Source organism: Gallus gallus, chromosome 3 (genome assembly GCF_016699485.2).
Source record: "Gallus gallus isolate bGalGal1 chromosome 3, bGalGal1.mat.broiler.GRCg7b, whole genome shotgun sequence".
Classification (NCBI taxonomy): domain Eukaryota; kingdom Metazoa; phylum Chordata; class Aves; order Galliformes; family Phasianidae; genus Gallus; species Gallus gallus.
Window position 1 is genome coordinate 89,787,097 of NC_052534.1, and position 27,095 is coordinate 89,814,191.

General features: G+C 33.6%; 1 protein-coding gene across 2 annotated transcripts in view; it reads left to right on the forward strand.

The window, feature by feature from the left end:
- Positions 1-27,095, forward strand: part of CSMD1 (CUB and Sushi multiple domains 1) — a 1,033,500-nt gene that overhangs the window by 963,155 nt on the left and 43,250 nt on the right. For both annotated transcript variants that reach the window (XM_015284920.4, XM_015284921.4), the window contains exons 50-54: positions 832-1,017; positions 4,948-5,142; positions 6,499-6,672; positions 12,783-12,956; positions 15,921-16,094. In XM_015284920.4, the coding sequence (XP_015140406.2) occupies positions 832-1,017; positions 4,948-5,142; positions 6,499-6,672; positions 12,783-12,956; positions 15,921-16,094 (903 nt within the window). The remainder of the gene's footprint in view (positions 1-831; positions 1,018-4,947; positions 5,143-6,498; positions 6,673-12,782; positions 12,957-15,920; positions 16,095-27,095) is intronic.

Sequence of the window (27,095 nt, forward strand, 5' to 3'; positions counted from 1 at the left end):
AAGGTAATGATCCTGTACAAACGGACATTGTTTTTTATGATACCTTTAAATAGATTTGTTCCAATGATGTGATATGTTCTTAACTACAAGTTGCCCTTTCACAGAAAATATCCTTTCAGAGCAAATGATACTATGAATTTCCCCTTAGAAGTGCCACAAGGCACATAGCTTTAAAAAAATAGGGGTAACAAAGCATTGCCTTTCTTCTTTTCATTTTCAGAATCAAGAGAGCAGAGATGTTTCACAAAAGGAAATCCTGCCTTGGGGACCTTTCCTAAAAGTGACTGAAATTGATATTTTTTGTAATTATATTCCACGCTAGGATTGTATATTGTGAGATACTGTTAAATGAAGCATATCACACTGTGGTAAAAATATATCTAAAAAAAAAAAAAGCATGAATACAAATGGAAAACAAATTAAATGTAAGTTTAAAAGAATAACTAGTTATCTGGAGAAAAATTCTGAAGGAGCAACAGAAGTTAAAATAATTTGGAATTTCAAAACAACTACTGCCTGTAGTCCCCGTTGAAATTTTTACCAGTGTTTAAACAGCCAATACAGTAATTGGATTAACCAGAATAATGATTTATAAAATGCCCATCTACGTGAGATACACTCCAAAATACTTATCAAAGTTTCAAATATTCTTACATTCATTAGAATGTCATAAAGTGGGAAAATCATTGTAATTGCTATGAATGGGTTATGTGAAAATTACTAAACTCTATTTCTTATTTCAGTGTTGTGATAATATTAAACAAACATAACACAATATGAGAAAAGCCTTTATCTTTTCCCTTCCTTTTCTTTTATTTCCTTTCTTTCTAGCTGTATCTTGTGGTATTCCTGATTCTCCTGGGAATGGTTCAGTTATAGGTAATGAATTCACTTTGGGCAGTAGATTGATATATGAATGTAATGAGGGATTCAAGCTAGAATCCAGTCAACAAGCAACAGCAGTGTGTCAAGAAGATGGATTGTGGAGCAACAAAGGGAGGCCACCTGTGTGCAAATGTAAGTAGGCATGTATTTCTCAAGCATATTTCCCTTAAACTGGTTCAGCAATATCTTCTGTGATGAAGTTTAGATTTTATGTGTACCTATCAGCTGAACTGGTCACTCAGTAACATATCATCAGTCATTCAGCATGTAGTAGAATAGAAGTGACCTATTAAATGTGTTTAATAATGGCAACAACAATAATAAATAATAATAATAAAGTTTATCTTCAAAAAATCTGTCTTAAAATCTCACTATGGTTAATGATCTCGTCTCCATCTCCACTGTGTAAAGTTACAACCATCCAATTGTAGAAACTGTTTTTGAAACACTGATGGTGTAGACAACTAACCAGTGTAAGAGTTCTTCAGTCTTTTTTTTGTTTGTTTGTTTTCTGTCAGAACTGGAAAGTATAATGCAGGTTCCTTTGCTGTGCAACATGGCATCTCACGTACATTGGGTTACCTCCATCTGACTTTGTACTGATTCAGAACACTGAACGCTACCCTCATTCTGCCATGGTCTTCTCCATGAGATTCTCTGCTTTAGGACCTGGAGCACCTCTTCCCTTTTTTTTTCCACACATTGGTGTTCGCACTGCTGTTTCTCACTCTTAAAAAAAAATAAATAAAAAAAAAAAAATCCCCTCTTTCCTTCTCTCCTTCTCTTAAAAATCATTTTCCAGAGATGCCACCAGACTTGCTGATGGGTTCAGCTATATCCTGTGGTGGATCCTTTGCAGAACCATCTGGAAATCAGTGTATCTGGCAAGGGCAGCCCCTGGCCTCTTTCCACAGAAGCCATCCCATCTCCACCCATTCCACCACTCTGATATCTGTACCAAATACACTCAGACAACTCTTCTATAGAGTTAACAGTCTTACTGTGATTCATTCTCGTTTCTTCATTGTTTGGAATGGTGATTCTCATTACTGTTCTCTGGACAACCTCCAGTTGATCTACATCTTTCTTGAAGGACAGTGCCTAAATCAGCAGGTACACTGAATACATAAGAAGGATTATTTGAAGTCATATGTGATCACGCAAGCATGCTCTGTATTCAGAACCATGCACAGAGGAAAAGCAGTAGTCTCATATATTGAACCACGCTTTATTCTCTTAGAAAAAAATAAAAATTGACAGAGCATAAAGTACATAACTTCAATAATTAATCAGCATAAATATCAACCGATTTTTTTCTGGAGGGAAGAAACAAGTTAAATTAACTTGGATTTAAACAAACAAACAAACAAACAAAAACAACAGCCAGTGTTTTTTCAACTATTGAACCTTACCAGACAGTGACTATTCTAGAAACTGAGCTTAATTACTAATGTTTTGCTTAGCTTTCTACATAATAATGTTTAATTTAATATTTTTAAGTCCTAAGTGGGTTTAATACTTGCTTTTTGTTTGTTTGTTTGTTTTTTAAAAGTTTATTCCGTTTCTAAAATATTCCCATTACTTAGTCAAGTGACAAATGCTGAAGTAAAAATGACTAGTAGTCTACATGACAGTTATACAGTCAGTATTTGCAATATGGATTGCTCTTCAAGGGCATGCATGTGTTACTCAAGATTACTTACCTCCAAGTTCTAAAAACCTTAGATAATCTTCATAACAACCTTTCTTTAAAGTTGTGGTACTATAAGGATATATTTGTTTAGTCTCCAGAGATAGAATCATCTGAGGTTGATGAGCAGCAAACACAGCACAAAAAAGTAAGTGGTAATAAATGAGTTCATTTTATCCCCAGCTCTATTAAAATGAAGGCTGAAATCAGTACAGCTTGTTTTACATTGTTTCTCTGATGATATAAAGCCTGAGTCTCTGTATAGCCATTTGAAAACCTTTCTCAAGCAATACTTTAAATCTGGCCAATACCCTCATTAGAGACTGACCATGTAAATAGTATCTTATTATATGAACACAGAGCACTGTGAGAAATCTGCTAAAACTTCCTTCTGAAGCCTTTAAATTTGTGTGTTGCTGCTGGTCAAAGGTGGGAGAGTGACACACGGTTCCAAAAAACATTCCATCTAAAAAGTGGAGAAATATCCAGTTTGAATAATTTGTGTAACTTCAGTCTCAAACTATAGATGAATATCGGTACTTGCGTTTCTTTTCTTACTCTATTCCACATGAACTGCTTCTAATATCCTTTAGTGCAACTAGTATAATTTGGTTTGTACTCAAATACAAAGGAAATGTTGTGTGAGTGTAATTACAAATTTAAGGTTTTAAGTTATAGTCAGCTGACAAACGCTGTCTTACATATCATCATTTTTATATACTTGTAACTCTTATATAAATTATTTTGAAAAATCAATAGTTTCTGTCTTTCTAAGGTTAAAAAAGAAGAACATCATTTGGGAATTTCGGGAATCATTTGGGAATTTTTTATTTGTCTATCCTGTTTTACCAGGTGCTCTGGAAATACAGATGCTGATTCTTGCAGTGACAAGTTAAAAAGGGAAAATAGCTCAAATGAAATTTCATTCCACACCTTTGATTGAGATAATGTTATCTTATTATTATGCAGAAATTGTCCATAACAGTTTGATTCTTAGATTTTATTTGTGACTAATTAGTGAAAATTATTCTTGCTTAGTTCTTTAATGTCTTACTTTCTGCAAAATATATGAGAAATGAGATCTTCCAAATCAGAAAGACTGTAAAATGGAAACAGGAAAGTACCTAGATGGAAATGCAAAATTCAGATGTATTGCTTCTTTTGTGCAGGGCTTGTCCAGTCTTCTTAATTCACTGATACTTATGATTTAAACCATACTAAGCAGAGACTTATTTTTGAGGCCAACTCAGTAGAAGAGCAGAAGTCAGTCTTACAGCATTTAGATGCTAGGAAAATATCAATAGCTCAACGTGTTTGTTGACTAGAATAAGAAAATTATAATTATTTGTTATGAAGATTTCAAATTAAAAGTTGAGCACGTTACTAAACTTTTATATATATATATTTAAATTGCAGTCACTAAGACCATTTGATACTATTTTTAGTCAATTGTGCTATTCTGGTAGTGACTGTTCTAATTAGTGGACATTTTGCTCATGCCTTGAGTAGAAAATATATCTGGATTTATAGAATAACTTCCCTGCTTTTCAACTGATTCAAAATTACCAGTATCTGGAAATTATCATTATATTAAAACAAGTAGTCTTAATTATATTTCAATTGATAATTATGTTTTCTGACCTATACTTTATATAAAACAGTATCATCCGTATATTTCTGTATAAAAAAATGCTTAGCAAAAAGAGAGTGCATCTTCCCATCTGTAAGTTTATATCGTCCCTTATACTATTCTATGTATGTAATGTCCACCTGATGTTCATGGACAGGCTGGATGGGGCTTTGAGCAACCTGGCCTAGTGCAAGGTGTCCCTACCTATAGCAGGGGGTTTGGATCTAGATGAACCACTCTAAAAGCTGATAAATGTTTTTATGTTTTCAAATGCTCTAGCTGTAAGGTAATAATTTTCCTGAATGCCCACAGTATGTGATTGTACACTACATAGCATTTGACTGTGTTAACAGCTTTTATGACAATAGTAAGCTTTTCTAAAGTGAATAGCATAGATAGAAGAAAAAAAGAATTTGGGCCTTTGCAAAAATTACGTAGTAATATTTGCTTTTTCCTTACATCTCTGGAGCCTTTTTTGTCTCTGAAATGTTTAAATAAATCAAATTAGAACATGGCCATTATTGTTCCAGTGCATCTCTGTAAATGAAACTGTACTATGTATTTTTGCTCATTTGCAGTGTTTACTGTATAGTATCCATTATTTTTTCCTAGAACTTGTGTTTCAGAAATGCACAATATGCTCAGTTTTTCATTGAAAGACTTCTGCCAGTATGGCAAGACATATTTTCTGTTACAAAATTTAGTGGCAGGATGCTAATATTTATGTGTCCTTTATTCACAGCTGTAACTTGCCCCAACATAGAGACTCTGCTTTCAGAACATGTTGTCTGGAGATTGGTTTCTGGGTCACTGAATGAGTACGGAGCTCAAGTCATGCTCAGCTGCAGTCCTGGGTATTATTTATTGGGTCGAAGACTCATACAGTGCAGGACTAATGGAACCTGGAGTGTAGGCAATGAAAGGCCAATCTGTAAGGGTAAGCAGTACATTTCTTTACAGAATATACTATGGTTTTTAATACATACATTTTATTTTATAAATATATTTACATATACTTGCCAGAGCTGGCACATAATCCTTGCACAAGCATGAGGAGTATGAATACAGAGAAAGATAGTTAAGAAAAGATTTAATGAGAAAATATAAGAAGATAGGAATGACTGTGGTGATCATGTGCAGGGCTTGGCTAGACAAGTGCTACTGACTAGCCTTGCTTGCAAACAACTGCCCTCTTACACCCTTTTCTGCCTATCTCAGCAGCAAGTTTCATCCTTTCTGAAAATAGCACCTGTAGCTTCTTAGCTCACCAATTAGTGTGACTGAGAGGTTTGTTTCTTGTGATTGTCTCCCAAATTAAAGTCCTCAATCAGATAACCCTGCTGAAATTGGCCCCTCACTGTAAGAAAGACATCGAGGCCCTGGAGCGTGTCCAGAGAAGGACAACAAAGCTGGTGAGGGGTCTGGAGCACAGGCCTTATGAAGAGCGGCTGAAGGAGCTGGGATTGTTCAGTCTAGAGAAGAGGAGGCTCAGGGGAGACCTTATTGCTCTCTATAACTACCTGAAGGGAGGTTGTAGTGAGCTGGGGGTCAGCCTCTTCTCTCGGGTGACTAGTGATAGGACTAGAGGGAATGGCTTCAAGCTGCACCAGGGAAGATTCAGGCTGGACATTAGGAAATACTACTTCTCTGAAAGGGTGGTCAGGCACTGGAATGGGCTGCCCAGAGAGGTGGTAGAGTCACCGAGCCTGGTGGTGTTCAAAGAGCATTTGGATGTTGTATTGAGGGACATGGTTTAGCGGGAACCATTGTTGAAGGGCAAATGGTTGGACTGGATGATCCTGTGGGTCTTTTCCAACCTTAGCGATTCTATGATTCTATGAATTCTCACAGGTTCTCATTGTGTGACTGACCAGACTTGGTTACATTTTTCACTTTCTCCCTTTCTTGTTACACTGGAAACAGTCCTTGATCAGATAACCTGAAAGAAGCAGGACATCCTCTTCCTACATAGCTTTACAACCAGGAGTACATATGCATGGAATGTAATTGCAACCTTTCCAGACATTCATGACTTGCTTCAGAGCGTGACATTTAGATTGTGTTTAAACTGCTTTCAAGATGTGAAGTTGTCTGAGTTTTCTGATTTAGGACATGAATTTCCAAACTGAGCATAATTTTAAGCCTAATGCATAATATTACTGTTGAATAGAGCTTTTATATTTATTCATATTACATTTATTTTTTAAGAAAATGTGATCTATTGTTTTCCAGTCTAAGGAATTATGAAAAGCATTTTCATATTTCAGTTTGTTTTGTTGTTTTCATTCCCCAGTTATCTCCTGTGGTGGTCTTCCATCTCCACCAAATGGAAATAAGATTGGAACCTTAACAGTATATGGAGCCACTGCAATATTCACCTGTAACACAGGATACACATTAGTTGGTTCTCACGTGAGAGAATGCTTGGCAAATGGTCTTTGGAGTGGTGCTGAAACCCAGTGTCTAGGTAAAAGCTTATTTTTGTTTTGTTTTGTTTTTTAAATAAAAGTATTCTTAATTATTGGAATTCACCTCGTATCAAGCAACACTTTTACACAATGAAAAATAAATGTTTCCTAAATACAAAAAGTATTGTGTACTGTATTTGATTTTAAGATGCTCTATCTTAAGCATATAAGGCTAGCATATAGTTGTGGGTTTTTTTGTTTGTTTGTTTGTTTGTTTGTTTCTCAAATTAAATTTGATGTTGTTGGAAGACTTTTTGGAGCAGAATTATTTTTTTGGTTACTCACTTGGTTATCCCCATTTACAATTCTTTGATTTGTTTCGTGGAGCGGTCCCAGAAGGCATGAGGAAACTAGGCTGGAAGATGAGCTTCAGTTCAGAAGCATGCCTAGTGCATTCTGACTACAAGTAAATGTTTAACATATTGAGAATTTAGGCAAGGGGATTAGACAAGAGATAATCCAAAATAAAGTACAACCAGCACCCCATCCTGCCTCCTCAGAATCCTGAGATGCATGAGTGTGGACCTTAAGTTCTTATGCCAGCTACTTCATTCTTCAGATTTGCTTGTGTTGTTTTATAATGAGCTTCAAAATAAAATAAAATAAATAAAATACAAAAAAAAAAAAAAATAGGAATGGGTATGTTTCAAAGCAAGTCAGGAAGAACAACAATCTTTTGTCCGTCTGAATAAACAAACTGAAGATAAAATTGAAAAACTCTTCTGCTAATGCTTACTTTTTCGAATGTTCTTACTGGCTGAAAAATCCCAGATGTTATCTTTTCTATGAAATGAGTCAAAATTAGCATTTTGGTCTACATTTCCAATGTCAGTATGGATCTATGGGAAGAAAGCTGTAATTGCAGCATACCTAAAGAACTGATAATGAAAAGCTGCTGAGCATTCTTAGATACCTGGAACTGGAACTCAACTTCCTCAGTGTTAATAGGGTCACCATGTTTCTGTGTTGAGATAGATGAACAGGTGGTCTTTGGCACAGCAGGTTGTTGATGCTCATTATCCTATACAAATAAGTGATAAATAGGCAGTCTATACCGTTCTCCATTAAATATCAAAGCAGCTAGAGTTCCTGTGAGCAAAGCATAGAAAATCAGAGCTGCTTTTTAAAGCACAACATTCCCCATTCTTTAATATAACATTAAACAAAAAATGACTGTCTTCATCACAGTAACCAGGTGTGATGAGACCATGTAACAGCTCAATCTAATCTTCCAAAAAGAATTTTCTAGTATCATCCCTTTCATCTTAGCAGGTAATTATGAAAAAAAGAACAACAACATTCATCAGACTAGTATGATTCTTAACAGAGTACTAGTGATGACATCTTGAATTTCTGGAGATCATTAATGCCTGGAAATGCTTTTAGAAAAATTATTTTGAAATGCATTGCAGGTGATCATCACCTGATTACATCAAAAGCATAATAATTTAACCTTGATGAAAAAAAGGATGTGGAATTATCAACTGCATGTTACTGCTATTCTTCATCAGCAGTTTCACAGAAAATTTTATGGGGTATCGGTGAAATGCATAAATGTGGGAATCTTCTGTCAGAGACATGAACTTGTGTCTTAAATCTTTGTGTCCTATTTGTTGTGTTTTCTTCTTTCAATTGCCTTTTCTTCTTTCAATTCAGATATTAAACTGTAGCAGCACAGAAAATGAAGAGGGGCTCTCTTTGGGGGGGGGGGGGGGGGAAGGGGGGAAGGAGCATGAGATCATTTAATTAAAATTCAGATCAGAAGATCTGAATTAAGAATTTTAAAACCCGATTCCTTCATTTTGCAACAGTAATGTCTGTAGTTCAATTTTCTGTGAAGATAATTTTACAGTGTGCCATTTTTTAAAATACAGAGTAGTTAAAAATAGTGAGTATTGCCTTATAGTGCTAAACTAGCTTCTAAATGGAGATAGTTATTAGGGAGCAAGATGTAGTTGTTTCTGGTGCGTGTTGTGAGAATAGTAAAGCACTTTGCCAGCCTAGTATCCTTATGATTCACTTTTCAATTAAAAATATGCTGTATTAAGAATTATGTCATCTTTATTTAGGAAGTAAAGAGAATATTTTTAGCACTAGTTCCCTACTTCTTTTGATGTGTAGAGGAAAAAAAAAAAAAAAAAAAGGAGTAAAATAAATCTGTTTTACCCAGGAATAATAATTCAACTGAAGTGCCACCTAAAATAATGTTAAACTTCAGGAATACATTTTTTGTATACGTTAAATACATCAGTTCTGCAGTAGGACTACGTAAGAGGTTTGTGTGTGAGGATGCATCAGTTTCCTGCTGATGTCTGGTTGATGCTGACAAACATTTAAAAAATGCTGGCACTGCAGATATGACGATTCAACAACCCCACATTTGCATGTGTATGGGCATATGAGTATTTTCCTCATCGCTTTCTTTTATTGCAAGCATTCAAAGCTATGTTATTTTAAAAAAAAGGCTTTTATCTCTCAATGTTTTGTGGTGTGCTATCATCATACATTAACAGTGTAATGTCCAGTCCTTTCATATTTTAATTTCTAGCAAGATGATATGTCTTAGCACTAACCTGAGGTATCATTTCATCATCTGATCAATAATATTAGTATGTTGTACTCATATACTATTTTTCTTTTTTGAACGACTATGCATGAAGGATTATTTAGGCATCAGTGTATACAAACTAAATAAAAATACTAATCTCAATGGATTCAGTTTGTTTTATAAATAACTTGTGTCTGTGGAAGGCTGGAAAAGCTTTTTTTCTTCTATTCTGATTTCTGGGAAACATATTTTATCGCAGAACACTCGAGAAGATTAACTGCCCACAGTAGTCATAAATTTACATTCAAATAGTGAAGAGATGGAGAACTGATCAGTTCAGGACCCACTAGTGAACAATACTTGTTTATTGTGCAACTCAGTTTAAAAACTATTTATACAGAGAAACTTTTAACTCTTTGGGGGAAATAAAAAAAAAATAATAATAAATTTACCAGATCTCATGAAAACTGTTTCTATATGCTGCTTGAACTTTATATGAATTCACACTGCTGTTGTTGGATTTTAAGTGTTTCATGTTTCTACAAATCTACATTGAAATTGTTAACTTTATTGTTTTCTTAACCACTTAGTCATAACGACCAACTTCTAAATTTTATCAACCTGTCTGCATTTTAAATGATTTCTACAGAGGTATTTCCATCTGTAATGAGCGCAATACCTCTTGCAGAAAATATTACTGCATTACAAGTAAAGATTGTCTTATGATACTTTCTAAGTATTTTTCTTTAAAATTTGATGAACTTTGGTTTCTATTTGTCATATTGATTGCATTGCTGAATGCTGCTTTATGCTTAGAAATGTTAAATAGGTGCATCTGCTTTACTGCACAGAAGAGATCACATTTAGAGCTCAACAGTTATTGATCACCATTTATTCTTTGCAGTTTCAAAATCAGACAAGGTCTGTAATACCAAAAATGCTGCACAGTTCTGAATGTGGAAGTCTAAAGTCTGTTATCAAATTAATTCTGCAGAAGATTGTATTTCTGGTACTAAACTACTTCCTACCTCTCTACATCCTCTCGCATAAGAGAGATTCACACCATGTACTTTAGGCACCTAATTTAGGTTCAGTTTAGTTTGCAGTCTAAGATCCTAAATTCCCAGCAAGGTCAATGGAACTACACAGTCTGTTCCAGAGAGCAATTTAGGAAAGATAAATTTCAGTCTTAAAGCTAAATTATGTGAATGCCACTGGTTGTGTATTCCTAAATTTTAAGGACAGCATGCGCCACATTTATTTCAGAAGTGCCTTTAGGACTTACTTAAAGACTGTGAAAATCAGGAGGCATAAAACCAGGGAACTCTGAATGAGACTTTCCTTTTTAAAAGAATGATAATTAGAGGTGCTTTTTACCTACATCATACTTATATGAATGTAATTCAGGACAGCTATGGATGAAAATAGGTATCGCATTATCTTACCCACTGGTCTGTGAAGAATTTATTTATTATTTCAGTCCAGTTTAGTACATTAATTTCTATATGCCAGGAAAAGCTTTGTCAAATCCTTATTTTTTGTCTCAAAAGAGGGCTATATCCACTGTCTGTAGTTAATGAGTCCAAGGCTAAATATAAAATGTGGGTTTGCAAGTAGTAATATATGGCTTTTTTTTTTTTAGTTGTGTAAAGGTAAATATGAGTTATTTGGCTAGACATTTCTCATTTGTGCTAAATGAATCACGCTGCTGATAATTTGTATTTCTTCCCCTTTTTTCTTCCAAGAATTGCTCCTCTATGTCACAACACATGTCTACATGCTTGTCTTTTTTGTGTCTGTGCATACATCCATATAGGCCATAGGTTGAATTGGAAGCTTTTGATTATTTGCATAACACCAGCTGTGTTATTGGTGGTATTTTAACATATTTTCCTGAAGAGATATCTTGTCTTGATTTTGTGTTATGTTGATGTGCAAAACTATACATAAACACAACAAAGACTTACTTTAAAATTCAAACTTAGATATAATCCGCTCCATTACATTTTCATAAATTCTTATGGTCATTTATCTTTCCAAAAAATGTTAAAATTTAGTTAGAAATGTTAAAATTTAATTCTATGTTATGCATAATTTTAAAATTATACATAACTACTGACTGTGCTAGTGTAAATGTATGTGATCCTGCAATTGCTAACTCACAGTTTAACTGCAGTAAGATGTAGTGATATTGGCTTCGATTTCAATTTCTGATAAATTAAATATATATATATATACACACACACACACTCTTATCTTGTTTTCCAGATGTTCTAGAATAAGATTATTGAACTGGCCTTGAACCATGCAAACAATTTCCATAATTCTTGAAGCACGATTTACTGAACAGTAACTAGTGACCTCCTTAATTTACCCTTAATCGAATTTTAGCTGATGGGAAAATTACACAATTTTTATGTTACTGCACTATTTTACCAGTTCTTGAGTTGCTGGAACATATGAGCCAGAATCCCCTCAGAAATAATTAAATACACTAGCTGGATCTGTAAGTGAAATGACTTGCATAATAATTCAAGAGGCATATTAAATCGCCATTTAAAGGAAAGTATATATTACTTCTGTACTGTATATTTTACTAGTTGGCACTTGTCAGCTATTATTGTTCCTGAAGTTTCCTGTGATTCCCCATGCTTGGCTTCAGTGCAACTGTTGCTTTTTGATTTTGAGCATTTAGGTCTAGAAAAATAAAACAAACGTAATCAAGCTTCTCTTTTCAAATCTTTGATCTGTTTCTTAGATTTCCTTTGCCAAAATCTGTGATTGTCCCAAGCTCCAAGGTAGCTTAAACCAGTACTAACTTTGGTAGTTACTGTTTTTGCTAGTAACTGTGCTGGTTTAGAGGGCAAGATGCAAGAATACAGAGTGCTCTGTGCTGGTTGGCCTCTGCCACAAAATGGTTCCAGGCACACTTCATTTATTGGTAGAGGTCTACTCACAAAATCCAAGGCAAATAATGAAAATGCAGAATCAGACTACTATGGTGAAATAATGTGGGTTTGGAAGCTTCAGCACTTTTTATTTGTAGTTCATATTTCTCTGAGGAAAAAGGCGGCTTTGTTCAAGAAAATCCATTTTCAAATGGATTATATATATATATATAATATATATCCATATGTATAATATGTAATAGTATATATATAATAAAAATAATATGTATAATATATATATGTGGATATATATATATCCATTTGAAAATGGTCAATTTTATAGCAAATACACTGAATGGTTTGTAATTTCAGATATTTGTAATTTATCTGCACCAGATATTCTTCTGACAAATTCATTTCTACAACATAATCTGCAGAAACTGTATATATATGAAAATTTAAAATGTTCAAACCGCTGCTTCCTTTGCCTTGAAAGAGTAGAAGGAATATAATCTGTAGTTCGTACACTCCAGATATTGTTCTATACAAAACAGTATTTGATATTTGTTTGTTGAACACAAGAATAAATTGTTTTCTTCATATCAGCATTCTTGTAAATGCTGACAATGTTTGTAAGAATTTATGTATTTGATGTGTTGTTCTTCAATTGTAGCTGGTCACTGTGGCTCTCCAGACCCAATTGTAAATGGCCATATTAGTGGAGATGGCTTCAGTTATCGTGATACTGTAGTCTATCAGTGTAATCCTGGCTTTCGACTTGTTGGTACGTCTGTCAGAATTTGCCTACAGGATCACAGATGGTCTGGGCAAACTCCTGTTTGTGTCCGTAAGTATCGTTTACTATTCAGTGAAATATTGTTATTGTTTTTAATGTAATTGAACATTCATGGTGGATGGGATATTTAAAGATGTTTGAATGAGGTGTTCAAAACATATCTATTGAATGTATTTACAATGGTAAGGATAATTATGATAATCTACTCTTCCTAATATTTATCAATACAATCCCAGTCATGCTACTGGATTATATGACATCTGTTAGAAAAATATTAACATTTTTATTCTCTTTAACTCTTTTCTTCTGAATTCATCTGCTTTTAAAAATTGATTTTTTTTTTTTTTAATTTTTGAGGCGTTCCTAGTCTAGTTCATTTCTCAATTGCGTGGCAAGTTTCCTGACATTCTTTGAAGCATCAGGCATTTAATTAGATCTAATTTTTCTGAACATTATTTTTCTACTTTACAGAGTACTAACATTTATTTTTCTTTTTTGGTTTTTATAAACTTACAATTTCTATTGAATTTTGTTATTTTTCGTGGGACATTTCCATCAATTATTTCATTTTTAAGATGTCTGTAAATCAGACAGAAATATTTTCATCCACACAGAGATATTGTCACTGAGATAATCTTTTTTATTTAATCTTTGTTAGTAATGTTTATTTTGTTTTTAAGAAAATATACTGCTGATAAGTCACTGGATTTCAAAATGTTCAGTATTTAGTTTCTTACTGGTTAAAAGATAATTTCTACCTGTATACAGCTGTAAGAAATATCTGCACAATGTTATTGTTCTTTTAATATCCTATTATGTCTTCAAATAATTTACGTTCCTCAAAGGAGAAATACCACCAGCTTGTGTTATTACTTTTACTGGATTAATTTTACTGTGCAGTGAATAAAATCCCTCCAAAAGAAAGGGGCAATGCTGAGGAATGGTGTTCCTTCCTAAACTGATATTGTTATCACTGTTGTGAGAACTGACTGTAGTTTCTGTAGTGATAACAACAAAGCTTCAAATGATTTTTCTACTTTTATGTATTCATTAGAAATTCTAGTAAAAATGGCACAGCTCTTTCTGAGAAGGAGAGTGAAAATATGGTGTGTACTAGTGCTTAGAAATGGTCTCCCTAATGTAATACTGAAAAGGACTTCTGATTAAGGATTGTGGATCAGGAAGTGTGCCCCTGAACATTTATGACAAGCTGGGCTACATTTTGTACATCCTTTTGTATTTATAGTTGGCTTTGAAAAATTTTCATACTTGGAAATAATTTTCAAAGAAAGTATTCAAAATTTTCCACTCATGACTATTTTATCTTAGTTTCAAGTTCCAGGTTCCTTCATCTTGTGCAGTTTTTTTGATACATAGGTATTTCTCTACCTCAGTATTGGATAATCACGTACATGCATAAGGCAGTTCCTTATCTCAAGAGGGAAAAGAAGATTTGTTATTCACCACTTAGATGATAACATTCAGATGAAATGTCTTGGCTAGTGCTTAGATAAACAATATTAATTTGACTGCATAAAAGCCTAGTGGTGATTTGGAACACTATCAGTACCAAAATTACCTATATTTAAAAACATTGAATACAGCATCTGTCAAGAGTAGAGGGTTCTAAAGAGGAACTGACCTACCATGTTATGTTTTTTTGTTGAAAAGGGCATCTGAGCAGAATTCAGTATCAATTTCTTAAAATTTCAATACCTAAATTTTGTGTAATAAATTTTGTGTCATAGTGTTCAGGAGACTTCAGAAAGTCTAAGGTAATAGCAATTTTTAGTTTAATATTCTGTTATATAAGAAAGATGGTGACCGTGGAAATTATTTTATTGAAACTTATGTATCTGTAACAGTTTAAAAAATGCAACAGGTAGACTAGAATAAAGTAGATCCTGTATATTGACTCATATTTTATTCTATTGTTCAAGGGTTTGTTTTCAAATGCTGAAAAAAGGCTAGTGCAGAAAGGGATTCAGGTGATTAAAGTGTACCTATTTATACAATTTAAGGTCTAAATACGTAAGTCTGCGTACAGAAAGGCATCCCATTTGATTTGCAAAGATCTGATATTGTTGAAAATATTATTTCACAATTGAACTAAATAAATATAAAATATAAATATAAAATAAATATAAAATATATTATATAAAATATAATTCTTGATAAAATAAGAGGAAACACTTTTTTTTCACCTATCTATTCATTACAGAAAAGGAAAAAGAAACCCTATAATTTATCAACTATGTACTTCTGAATAGGATAGTTAATTTAGTATGATCATTATCACCATAGCAATGTTGAAAATCTTCGTATATATGTATATATATATATTTGACTTATTTTATATCACCAGTATCTATGTTTTTCTGTATTTTTTCGATACTACTGTAATGTATTGTGATGTGGAAGTGTAGAGCTTAACTACTATAAAATGTTTAAGTGTCATGTGAGCACATTAACACACACATAATGTAAAAGATTTAATGTCAACAGTGATTTCTCTATTGCCTTAAGAATATCTGACTAAAACGATCAGTATTTCAGCAGAGCAACTCAAGGAATTTGGAACAGGAATGTTCAGAACTTAACAGTGCTCTGAAGTAGTACATTAAGTCCAGTTTGTTTTTCCCTACTATATTTTGAATTTTAAAGTAAAAATAAAACCTATATTAGTAGGAAATACAGTGATGTTCCAATTTTTTTAAAGACATAATCTGTATCAGGACAGTGTCAAAATACATGTGCATGTAATTATTTACATTAAAAGTTTCACATAAGGTAAAAAAAGTGGATTCTACATGTCTTAGTGAAAAATTAACATTTTTTCCCCCCTAGCAGTTAGGAACTATGAATAATGTATCCCACTACTTTCTAAACTTATTGCATAAATATGAAAGACATATTCAAAAATAAAAACAGCTACAACCTGCAAGTGATTCCATGAAACAGTGCCTTTCAGCTAGTTGAGTTAGTTGCCTAGCATGTCTATTTTTCTTTTAACAGCAATCACGTGTGGACATCCTGGGAATCCAGCTCATGGAATGACTAATGGCAGTGAGTTTAATTTGAATGATGTTGTAAATTTTACTTGCAACACTGGGTACTTACTTCAGGGTGCTTCTCGAGCACAGTGCCGAAGCAATGGGCAGTGGAGTAACCCTTTACCAAATTGCCGAGGTAAGAAACTTTCCTGTAATTCTACTGTTCCCTAAGGATTTATTTCATGTGTGATCCTTCTCTGTGCCTTCAAAACATTGGGATAAGATTTATGACATTATTGCCTTCCTTATTTGAATTCTTTGCATTTCTATATTCGAAAAAAAGATCTAGCCTTGATTTTTCAGTATTTGAGCTCAAAGTTTTCAGACTGCAATCCCTAGTTTAGTTTAAAGACACATAAAGTGTACTTGATGACACATTATGTTACTATACACATTACTAAATCACAGTCAGCTATCTATCCTGCCTTAGGTGCTCTGGAAGTTTCCATAAATCATCAATTACTCCTATTAAAACATTGTTATGCACGTGAATAGTCATGCATTCAAAAAGGGTTACTTCCTTTATTTCCTTGCAAGGTCTGAAAAGATGTTTGTAACTTTTGTACATGAAACCTGGATATTCTTTCCTGAGAACAAACTGATGAAGATTTCATTCTTATTGTTTTGATCCTTAGTGTGCTCTGTGTAAAATTGAAGTTTTTGAGAGATGAGAATGAAGCAAGGGTTTTGGTGGTAAAAACAACAACAACAACAAACTGTATATAAAATATACATACTAGAGAAAAGGAAAATAAGCCATTTTAGTAACACTGTAACTGAAAAAATAAAAAGTTCTCATACTTAATCGTGTCTTTATTATTTATCTATTCAGATGTCAGTAACATAATTATAATTAAAAGGGAAACTATGCTATTAAATTATCCTTTCTTACTCTTTCTGTTTATGGCCACTGTTTTAATTTGTTTTACTCAATTGTATAACATGAGATTAATGTCAGACTTATAGCAAGGTCTTGATCAGACCAGTAACATCTGTTTGTTGCTCTACTATTTTGAGATTGTATGCTCCCAAAACAGTTTGTACTAAAGAAAATGCTTTCTCAGTGCTGAATCCAGGAAGTTGATTATAATATTAAATAATACTATGAAATGTTTTCTTCTGAATCATTAAGGCAGAAAAATACCTTCTCACTGCAAAATATGCAATGAGGTGAAAGGCAGAAATTGCAGTGAAATATGTAAGATATACTGAAAGATCTCAAAAGCCTGGAGAAAAAGTTCTGAGATATTAGATATAGTTTGGTGGTCTTTTTGTGAACTCTCCAGAAGGACATAAATTTTAATAAACCTAATTTTGAAATGTCATACCTAGTCATATTCCCTTCATAAAGGTGGAGTTGTCCACCGGAACACAACTCATTGGCACCTCTATCACTTTGAAGAGGAAGTTATCATCAGTGCATTCTAGGAAATTCCTAAATTGCTTATGCCTATGACTTCCTCATAGTGCCAGAAACTACCATCTTCCCTAGAGGTTGCATTTATGTTAATAGTGGAGGTGGACACTGTCTGCTTCTCTGTCACAGCTGTCTTTTGTAACTTGGCTTTAACATGCTAAAGGAAATTGCAGTCATTAGAGTTGCGCTAAGCTTACATTCGGACTAAAAATGATGTAAGTTCAGTTACTGGTAGCTTTATTATCTCCACCTGTTGGCTTATTAAAACTCATATCTGATTACAGTGGTTGTTCCTAAGAATAATAATTATCTTCGATAGTAAGCTCATCATATTATTTGAGAGATAGCTTATGCAATTTTAAGATCAGTCTGTGTGGAATTGGAACTTTCATTCTCATTAAAACAACGAAGAAACGGTAATTCGCTTAGTCACAACTGTAAGCGTTTATTCAAGTGACTTAACCAGCAGAGCAATTTAAGTGTGAAAAAGGAGAAACAGGAATCAGTAAGCTGTTCTTATTTAGACTTGTGTGCCTTTTTTTTTTTTTTTTCCTTCTGTACTACTTTGTGTCACTAGACCTTGGTGAAAGCAGTCCTTTATCTTATCTGTAAGGCATTTCAGTTTCTATTGAAAATATATACTTTTTCATACATCCTGCAGATTCAGTTCAGATCTGCTCTGTTTGACTGTCAGAGGCAGAGACTGGGTGGTATTGCTTAAGATAAACACGAGTTACAAGGTTACTCAGGTATTGTCCTAGTATTTTAGTTGTTGCTGAGTGGTACCATACAGAGCCAAGGACATTTCAGCTTTTCAGTTTTTCATACTGTCCTGCCAGCAGTGGGGACTGGAAGGGTTCACGGAGTTGGGAGGGGAAAGAGCCAGGACAACTGATCTAAACAGGCCAAAGTCATATTCCATACCATATGACATCATGTGGAAAAACTATGAAACAGAGAGGAGTTTGCCTGGGGGGTTGCTGCTGCTCAGGCACTGGTGGATCCAGTGAGTGGTGAGAAATTGTGCATTGTGCATCACTTGTTTTGTAAAGATATATATATCTTTACTATATATATATAGAGAGAGAGAGTAATTATCATTGCTATTATTTCTTTCTTCCTTTTCTGCCATAATAAATAGTTTTATTTCAGTCTTTGAGTTTCACCTTTTCTTTTTCTGATTCTCCTCCCATCTCACTGGGAATGGGGGGAATTTGCAAAAGGCTGTGTGATTTTAGCTGCTTTCCAGATTAAACCACAACATATATTTACATTGAACTGAACTGTCTACGTTTATTAAAATAAATGTAAAAGAGAAAAAAAGGACTTTCTGAAAATTGATGTAAAGTCTAAGATTTTAAAAGTAAGGATATAGGAATGAAGAAATTTGAGCCTTACAGTTGCTCCAATGTTATTACAATTTTATCTCCTGCCTGTGTCACCTCTCACACTTTCATTTCCCTTATTTTTTAATTTATCACACGATTTTGACTTTTCAGGCCAATTTACAGGCTAAATTCTTGTTTAGGTCAGGTGGCTTTCCAAAAGTAGTGTTAGAGATTCAGCTCTGCTGACATCCGTTATTTCTCATGCAGGTGTTATGAAGCTGGACTTCTCTGTGCTTTTTAACCTCATTCACTTAGTTAAGAGAATTCCATTTAGTACTTCTTTTGCTATAGCAGTAAGAATTTTTCAGAGACTTATTTATATCCCTTCTAGTGGTAAATACGGAGACTCACCTTACCCTATCGTCTACAGCTTGCCTTAACATCCCTGCTGGTCTGTGTTACAAAGCCTACTGTTGCTTAGGACCTCTGATCAATAAGATTTAAATGTAGTTGAAATCAGCATCACAAATATTTATATACAGATCCCTGCATTCATTGGAGTTCTTTCAATGAAATGGAAAGAGTACAGAGCAGTCTGGTTTAAACATCTCTATCAGCCAGACATGTTTCCATGGAACACTTCTTTGCATGCATCTCCCTTGTTTAATTCTACTTGTATATCTGTGCAAAGTTTCTCTCTAGGACCTATTAGCATAATTATATCTATATCATCTCATTGAGAGCAAAATTTGATATACCATTTATGAAATCATAAGGTTTTGTGAAATAAAACATACTGAGATGGTAATTTTAAGTGCATAATTAAAAAAAAAAGATTGCCAGCTAAAGGACTTATATAACATTTCATTTTAATTAATTGATTTAAACTTACCTAAAGGAAGTGATAGCTCTTCTTATGACTTCTAGTTTTCCTTCTAAAATTGCTTCTAACTAACAAGTAAAAAAATTGTTTAGTATTGTTCAATAATAAAGATGAGCTATGAATCTGTACAAAGGAAGTAAATCTTCCTTCTCCTTGAACATACTACTGGGAAGGGATTGATGTTCTGGGCCAACCTGAATCATTTAATTCAGTATAAATTTTACATATGGCCTTTGTTTCAAATCTCAGTTGAGTTCACTTGAGCCAATAATGAACTTGACTCCTCTTCTCTGAGACCATACATACAGTTACTAGAAAATACTGAATACTACTTGAGGCTATTGCAGATGATTATTTTATTTTACTTCATTTTATAGTGCAACAGAGACAGCGTCTGGTAAAATTGTTATTTTTAGCAAATAAAGCTAGAAAATTCTCAGGTGCTCTTTTCCAATTATATATTGTTGCTATGTGCTGTGTCAGTAAAAGATTAATGAGCAAGTGACAGGCAGGAAATTTACTAAAGAAATTATTTTGATTTTTTCTTTTACCTGGAAAAAGAAAAAAAAAAAAAGAATTACACATCAAAGATTATATATGTTACTCTAATTCCATCTGATAAAAGCTTGAATAGTTAATTTAACATACATAATTGAATAATCAATTTACAGTGATATTTCTCCTCACTTTGGAATGTCATTACTCTGATAATTTCACCTTGATTTCAGTAGTGATAGACACAATACATCAGTTTGCCACTGTTCTCTCAAACTATCTTCATACAGCACTTAAAACCTTTAATCCCCTACTATGAAATCCCCTTAAAATATATATTTTTAATCGATTTTGCATGTCTTCTGAGACAACATGATCATCAAAATACCTCTCCCTTGACAAAGTTCACATTCCTACAGTTTGTTTCACATGTGCACAAGCAAATAGAAAGAATGCCTTATTGCAATGCTAGAGTACATACTGAAGGGAAAGAGATCCTTCTTACTTTTTCTTTTCTTTTCTTTTCTTTTCTTTTCTTTTCTTTTCTTTTCTTTTCTTTTCTTTTCCTTTCCTTTCTTTTCTTTTCCTTTCCTTTCCTTTCCTTTCCTTTCCTTTCCTTTCCTTTCCTTTCCTTTCCTTTCCTTTCCTTTCCTTTCCTTTCCTTTCCTTTCCTTTCCTTTCCTTTCCTTTCCTTTCCTTTCCTTTCCTTTCCTTTCCTTTCCTTTCCTTTCCTTTCCTTTCCTTTCCTTTCCTTTCCTTTCCTTTCCTTTCCTTTCCTTTCCTTTCCTTTCCTTTCCTTTCCTTTCCTTTCCTTTCCTTTCCTTTCCTTTCCTTTCCTTTCCTTTCCTTTCCTTTCCTTTCCTTTCCTTTCCTTTCCTTTCCTTTCCTTTCCTTTCCTTTCCTTTCCTTTCCTTTCCTTTCCTTTCCTTTCTTTTCTTTTCTTTTCTTTTCTTTTCTTTTCTTTTCTTTTCTTTTCTTTTCTTTTCTTTTCTTTTCTTTTCTTTTTTCTTCTCTTCTCTTCTCTTTTGGAATTATTGAAATAGTGATATCTGGTTTATATCTGGTTTAATGTTTATATTGTATCCTTATATGCTTAATTAATTTAATGTTTGTTAAAGACATTTATGAAATGTTGAATTCACTGTAGTATTGTATTAAAATCATAATTTGTGAGGCAGTAAATTTTCAATTTTTGTGGCCTGTACCTTTGCCTTTAAAAGAGCAAGTCAAGTAGCCACTCTACTTGCTTTTGAACTCGAATCAAATGGCATTTGAAAAATTCTGGTTGCCAGTTTTACATTCTGTTTGGCAAACCTGCCTGAGTACGATTTGATGCAGTCTGAGTATGCTACCCCAGAATTAGTTGTAAAGATATCAAAGCCTAAAAACAAATATGTTCAGCATGGACTTTTTCCATGAGAAGTTTGGAACTGCTTTCCATTTTGTCTTTTAACAGAAAGCCAGTCTCTGCATTTGTATGTTTCATAGTTATGTTTCAACTCTTAACCACTGAAATGAGAATAGAATCAGACGGCCCTGTCAGGCCTCTCCACTCCTGATTGCACTGTAGGTCATTTTTCCATATATTATGCTTTTGAAGTAAGAACTGTTCTATTAAATGCCACTCTTCATCACATCTGGAGTGCAAGGACTTGCAAGAAGGATCTTAACTTACTCTGGTATCTTTGCTTTGACATTTCAGGTAACATTTATATGGATATTTTTTTGCTATTATTATCTCTAGAATGTTTTATGTTCTTAGAAATGAGATTCAAGAACTTTTCTCCCATTAAAAATGTATTTCTTGAAAACAGAAAACTTTGAACAAATTTGGCAATGTTACAGGGGTTTGAGCTCACATTTTTTAATATTAATGACTATATCAGCAACTCCAGGCTATTTGGTAGTAATAAAGGATTTAGATTTCTCTTTATGCATATATTCTACACCTGTACTGAATTTCTAATTTGAATTTTTTTTTTTTTTAAATAAAAGTCTCATTAACAGTAGGTTTTTGAAGAGCTTAATCAGACTTTTTATCTTAGCAAAATTTGGCTATGTACAAAGAACTGTCAGTTTCCTCATGTTTTCCTTAGTGGGCAAAATCTTTTGAATCAGTGATGATGTGTTCTCTCTTTTACTGACAAGACAAATTAACTTTCTGATGACAACTGATAGAAGAGTGAGAGAGATTGAAACTGTTGACTGATTCTTGTTATCTAAAGATAAAACAACTCTGAATTTGATAAGTTTTTCATCTATGATGATATCAAGGATTTGTATAAACTGAGAAAATGTTGTCTCTTGTCCTGTATTATTTTTCTAAGGCCAGAGGCTGTTGTTGAGACTTTGGATACTAAGTATGCCTAATCTGTTCATGTTGATACTATATTGATAATTTTCAGAGGAACATTAATTACTACCAATTCAAGCTTGTTTAAAATTCTAAATAGAGTTGAGGTGCAATGGAAGATGCCATAAAGCATCTGAGCTATTTACCTGAAGGTAGCAGAGATTGGAGCAGGGAAGCAGAGATCCTCTCCTCCAGCAGAGAGGACTTAAAGTGACTCATCTCTAGAGTGTTACCTGCCTGGAGATCTGGCAAAGACACTTCGAAAAGTAGTAGCAGAAACATCTTTTAGGTACAACCGAAGAGTTCCTCTCACACATGGAAAACAATGCTCTGATTAAGAAAAACCTAAAGAGAAAGATTTTAAAACATTCTTCCCAAGTTGGTACTACTTTGACAAAAATTACTGAATTGGTACTACTTGCACATATTTGCACACAAATAAATGGACATACAGACAGCACTTCTAAAGAGAAGAGCTTTACTATGTATCTAAGAGAAAAACACATGCTTTTTGAATTAAACTAGTGATCAAAAAAAAAGTATTACTCTGTAACATTAAACAAACTCTGTACAAGGCTAAGAATAGTAACTGTAAATTCATTGATTTTTTTAATGTACTCCTTACACCAGTTTTATGTTATTATCAAGTGAGTTAGCTATCTAGTTATTATAGCAATTAGGCAGAAATTTTCCCTTAGGAAATATAGTATTTTCTTTATTATTATTATTATTTTGTAATAATGAAAGAGCACTTCATAGAATCATAGAATGGTTTGGGTTGGAAGGGTCATTTAAGATCATCTAGTTTCACCCCCCTGCTATAGGCAGGAACACCTCCCTCTAGACCAGGCTGCTCAAAGTCCGATCCAGCCTGGCCTTGAATGCTTCCAGGGAGAGTGGGTATTTGCAACGGAAAATTCATATCAGTGGCAAAATATTTTGGAATGCAATTAAAATGAACTGCGTTTTACCTTTTGTCACTCAAGGCAATATGAACTATTTTATTCTTCCAGTCTTCATCTGCAGATTAATAATGTTAATCTGCACCATTACCCACCTTACTTATACTATAATACTACATTTCTCTGGTCTGGGTTCATCAAAGACACGATGCCAGGACACATGATTTCTTATAGATCTTAATAATGTATGCAAAAATTTTATTCACAAAGCACTCTGCTTCCAAAATAAATATTTTAGATTTATGGTTGTGACCAGATTCAGTATGAAAACTTTACTCTCCAGCCGGCTCCCAGTGAAAAAAAAGTAGCAATAAAAAATAATTTCTATGTTTCTGAGACTTCAAAGTGAAGTTGAGACAGCTGTTTTTTTAAAAAAAATTCTCTTACCTTCGTTGAGCAGTTACCATTTTTATGTGTTGTTGACTTTGCTATGAACTTTACTAAAATTCCATGGAATTACTGTAATGGTGCTTACTTTTCCAAAGATTCTTAGAATTTGTTCTTAAAGAGTTCTTAGAATTTGTCTTAAATTCAAAGTGAATTCTCTACTTTTATTCATTCTGAATGACATTTCCTATACATGTTTTAGATACCATCGTTAACACAGTACTTTTCAAATAGAGAAAAGTTTAAAAAAGAAGCTTAACATTGTTTCTGTCAATGAAAAAAAAAAAAATAGAATAAGAAATGAAATACTATGAATGATGTACTTTTTTATGATCATTCAACTTTTTAACAGAAATCTGCCTAAGGGACTCTGACACGTTCTTTTCACTTCGTTGTCCTCAAGGGTTTGAATCTTTTTAGTGTGAGGTTTTGAAGTCATCAGGGCAGACTTAAAGCATTCTCCTACCTTTCTCAACAGACTAAATTGAGAGTGCCAGAATTCATTTCCCTTGTAACCCTTGACAGCTGTCATTGAGAGAAAGCAATCTCCTTCTGCTCTCACTATGATTTAGGACTGCGTCCCCAGGGTGAAAGGCAATCAGGGAAACTACTGCCTTAGCTCTGTATGCCAGCCAACTCAAAGTCTTTTCTAAAGTACTCCTTACTGGAGCTCTTGTTAGCTACATCACACTAATGTAGATATTTTTTTAAATCTATACATGATATAAAATGACACCAATGGATTGGTTTTTTTGTTTGTTTTTTTTTTTTAATATATTTTCCTTTTTAGTTCAAGGTGTGGTATTATTTTCAGAATCATTTGATAAAAGACTTCATGTATGATGCAGTTTTTTTGTTGCACAGAGCACATATTTAAATTATGCATTCAGTGATTATTCTGTATTTTATCACTAAATTAGCTAAACAGCCATTACTGCTACAAGAATGAGACCAGTAATGCACAGACAAATTGATTCTTTGGGACTGTAGTATAATCCCTAAACTTTGTATATTTCAGATCTGCTTTAAAAATGATTTTTTTTCCCCCCTATTGTGTTTCAAAGGTAATTCAGTTAGAACTATTAGATTTGGGCCAACATACTTCCATGAGACAATGGTCTCTTTTCTTAATTTCTATTACTGACTTCACAGAAACTAACTTGTCAAGCTTACTCATTAAACCAAAGCTTCAGTTATAAGAAGTTATATAAGGGACAGCTCTATGAATGTATGTTAAAAACTGTATCTAGAGAGAGACTTCAGTAATCCGTAGGATGGGGAAAAAAAAAGTTGAAATAAATTTATATTCCTCTGTGAATATGAAAAACCATCAATAAATGTGAGAATTTTTCAATACTTTTTGTTGTTGTTCTATTTGAGTATAACTTTCTGGTATTACTATTCAAAGAATTTGATCAAATATTTTCAGTGTTCTAAATGGTGTCTGACATGGAAGTGTGTATGAAGCAAGAGTGTGTCATTGAATTTTTCCGTGCAGAAAAATGGCACCCTCTGACATTCATCAACACTTGCTGAATACTTATAGAGACCAAGCAGTGGATGTGAGCACAGTGAGGTGGTGGTGGTGCATTTCAGCAGTGGCAACAATAAGGTGAAAGACAAGTCACCCTCCAGACAGCCATGCAGATTTTTACAAATGCAGCATGAAGGCTCCTGTTCATTGTTGGCAAAAATGCATAAGGAGTGGAGGTGACTATATTGAAAAACAGTATTTTGTAGCTGAGAATTTACTCTAATAGTGTTATTGTTGTGGTTTCCAAGGAAATAAATAGAAAGCTACCTATAGTAGCTTATTTTTGGAGTAACCTGTGTAGAAATTCTTAAATGATACTTTTTGCTTCTTTTACTTCTTTTACTTTTACAGTATTTTTATTTGTGAAATATTTCATAACACTATTCTAGATGAAGAAATAGTACTTTACTATAACCCGAAGTTCTCACAATTCCCAGATGTGATTTCTATATGACTGATTAAGCCCTGGCAGCTTACCTGCATTTATTCTTTTCTCTGTAAGGTCTTTTTTTCTTAAATGTTTGTGCCTGTAGATGCCTACTATCCTCCTGGTTCCAGCAAAAAATGAGTGCCAGTGTGTCTGCTGCATTTCTGGCCCTCATCTAAAACTTAATACAAAACATTATTTTGCTTTTCTTCCCAAAACACCTTATCTGGGAGACATTTTGGGAATATAGCAAATATATCAACAAATGCAGTGTTCTTCATGGTAAAGCAGTTGCAGTGAAATCATAAACAACGTGAGTACAGTCTGTGTTTCAAAGCTGTTCTTTCAGCCATTGTCAGTATTTTAATCTAATATTAAAAATAAGAAACAAACTTTTTTTAGGCAGCAAACCCCTGTAAGTAGAATTATGAATTATTGATCATGTAAAGATGAAAATAAAAGTTTTTTAATGGTATCTTATTTTCTTACCTGAACAAAATCAAACAGATTTTACAGACAAGTTTTAAATATGATTTATAAATTGATATTAATTCATTTTTGAATTACACTTCTGTGTTATTTAAGTCCAGGGGATTTCTATGGTCTTAAAAGACGATTAACTTCTGCATATTACCTTTATGGAGACTACCTGAGAGAAGGTGCAGCTCCTTCTAGTAACAAATAGAGTTAAGTAGAATGGGAAAGTTTTGTTTTGTTGTATCTACCTTTCACTTTACAATTTAATTGCACGTTAGTGTACCATTAGATCATGAATATAAGTCTCAGACAACCTGAGTTTAATTCTGCATCAGTACAAGTACGCCATACAATCTTGGATGTCGACTTGTGTTACGATGGCTCATATTACTGGTACTGTGTTACTGTGAAGTTGAGGATCAAAATTGCGTTACCGTATAACTGTGATTTCACCTGAAAAAATTGTGAAACAGTTACTTCTGCCTGTGAAATTGAGAATAGAAGTTTAATTTCCTCTACTACTATATTATTAGAAAGTTCTCAAGTTTTTCATGTATACTAAGTAGCACATTCACAGGAATCCAGACACAGATGTAAATTCAAGTGTCGAAGAATGCATATTGAATATGTAGATATGTAGAATCTGTGTCTAGATAGTTTAATGATATGTTAGTATAAGGCAAGTTTAACTATCTGAGAACACAGGTTAGTTCCAAAAGCAGAAGCTTTACAGCAGCATCTACACAGTCCTACACAATGTCTAGTTGCCTAAGAAATAGGGTTAATTGGGATGCAGTGTGCATTGCTTCTGAGAGCTGCACTAGTTTCTGTAATAAAGAATTGCACTGTTAATGTAGACAGATGAGCTCGTGCA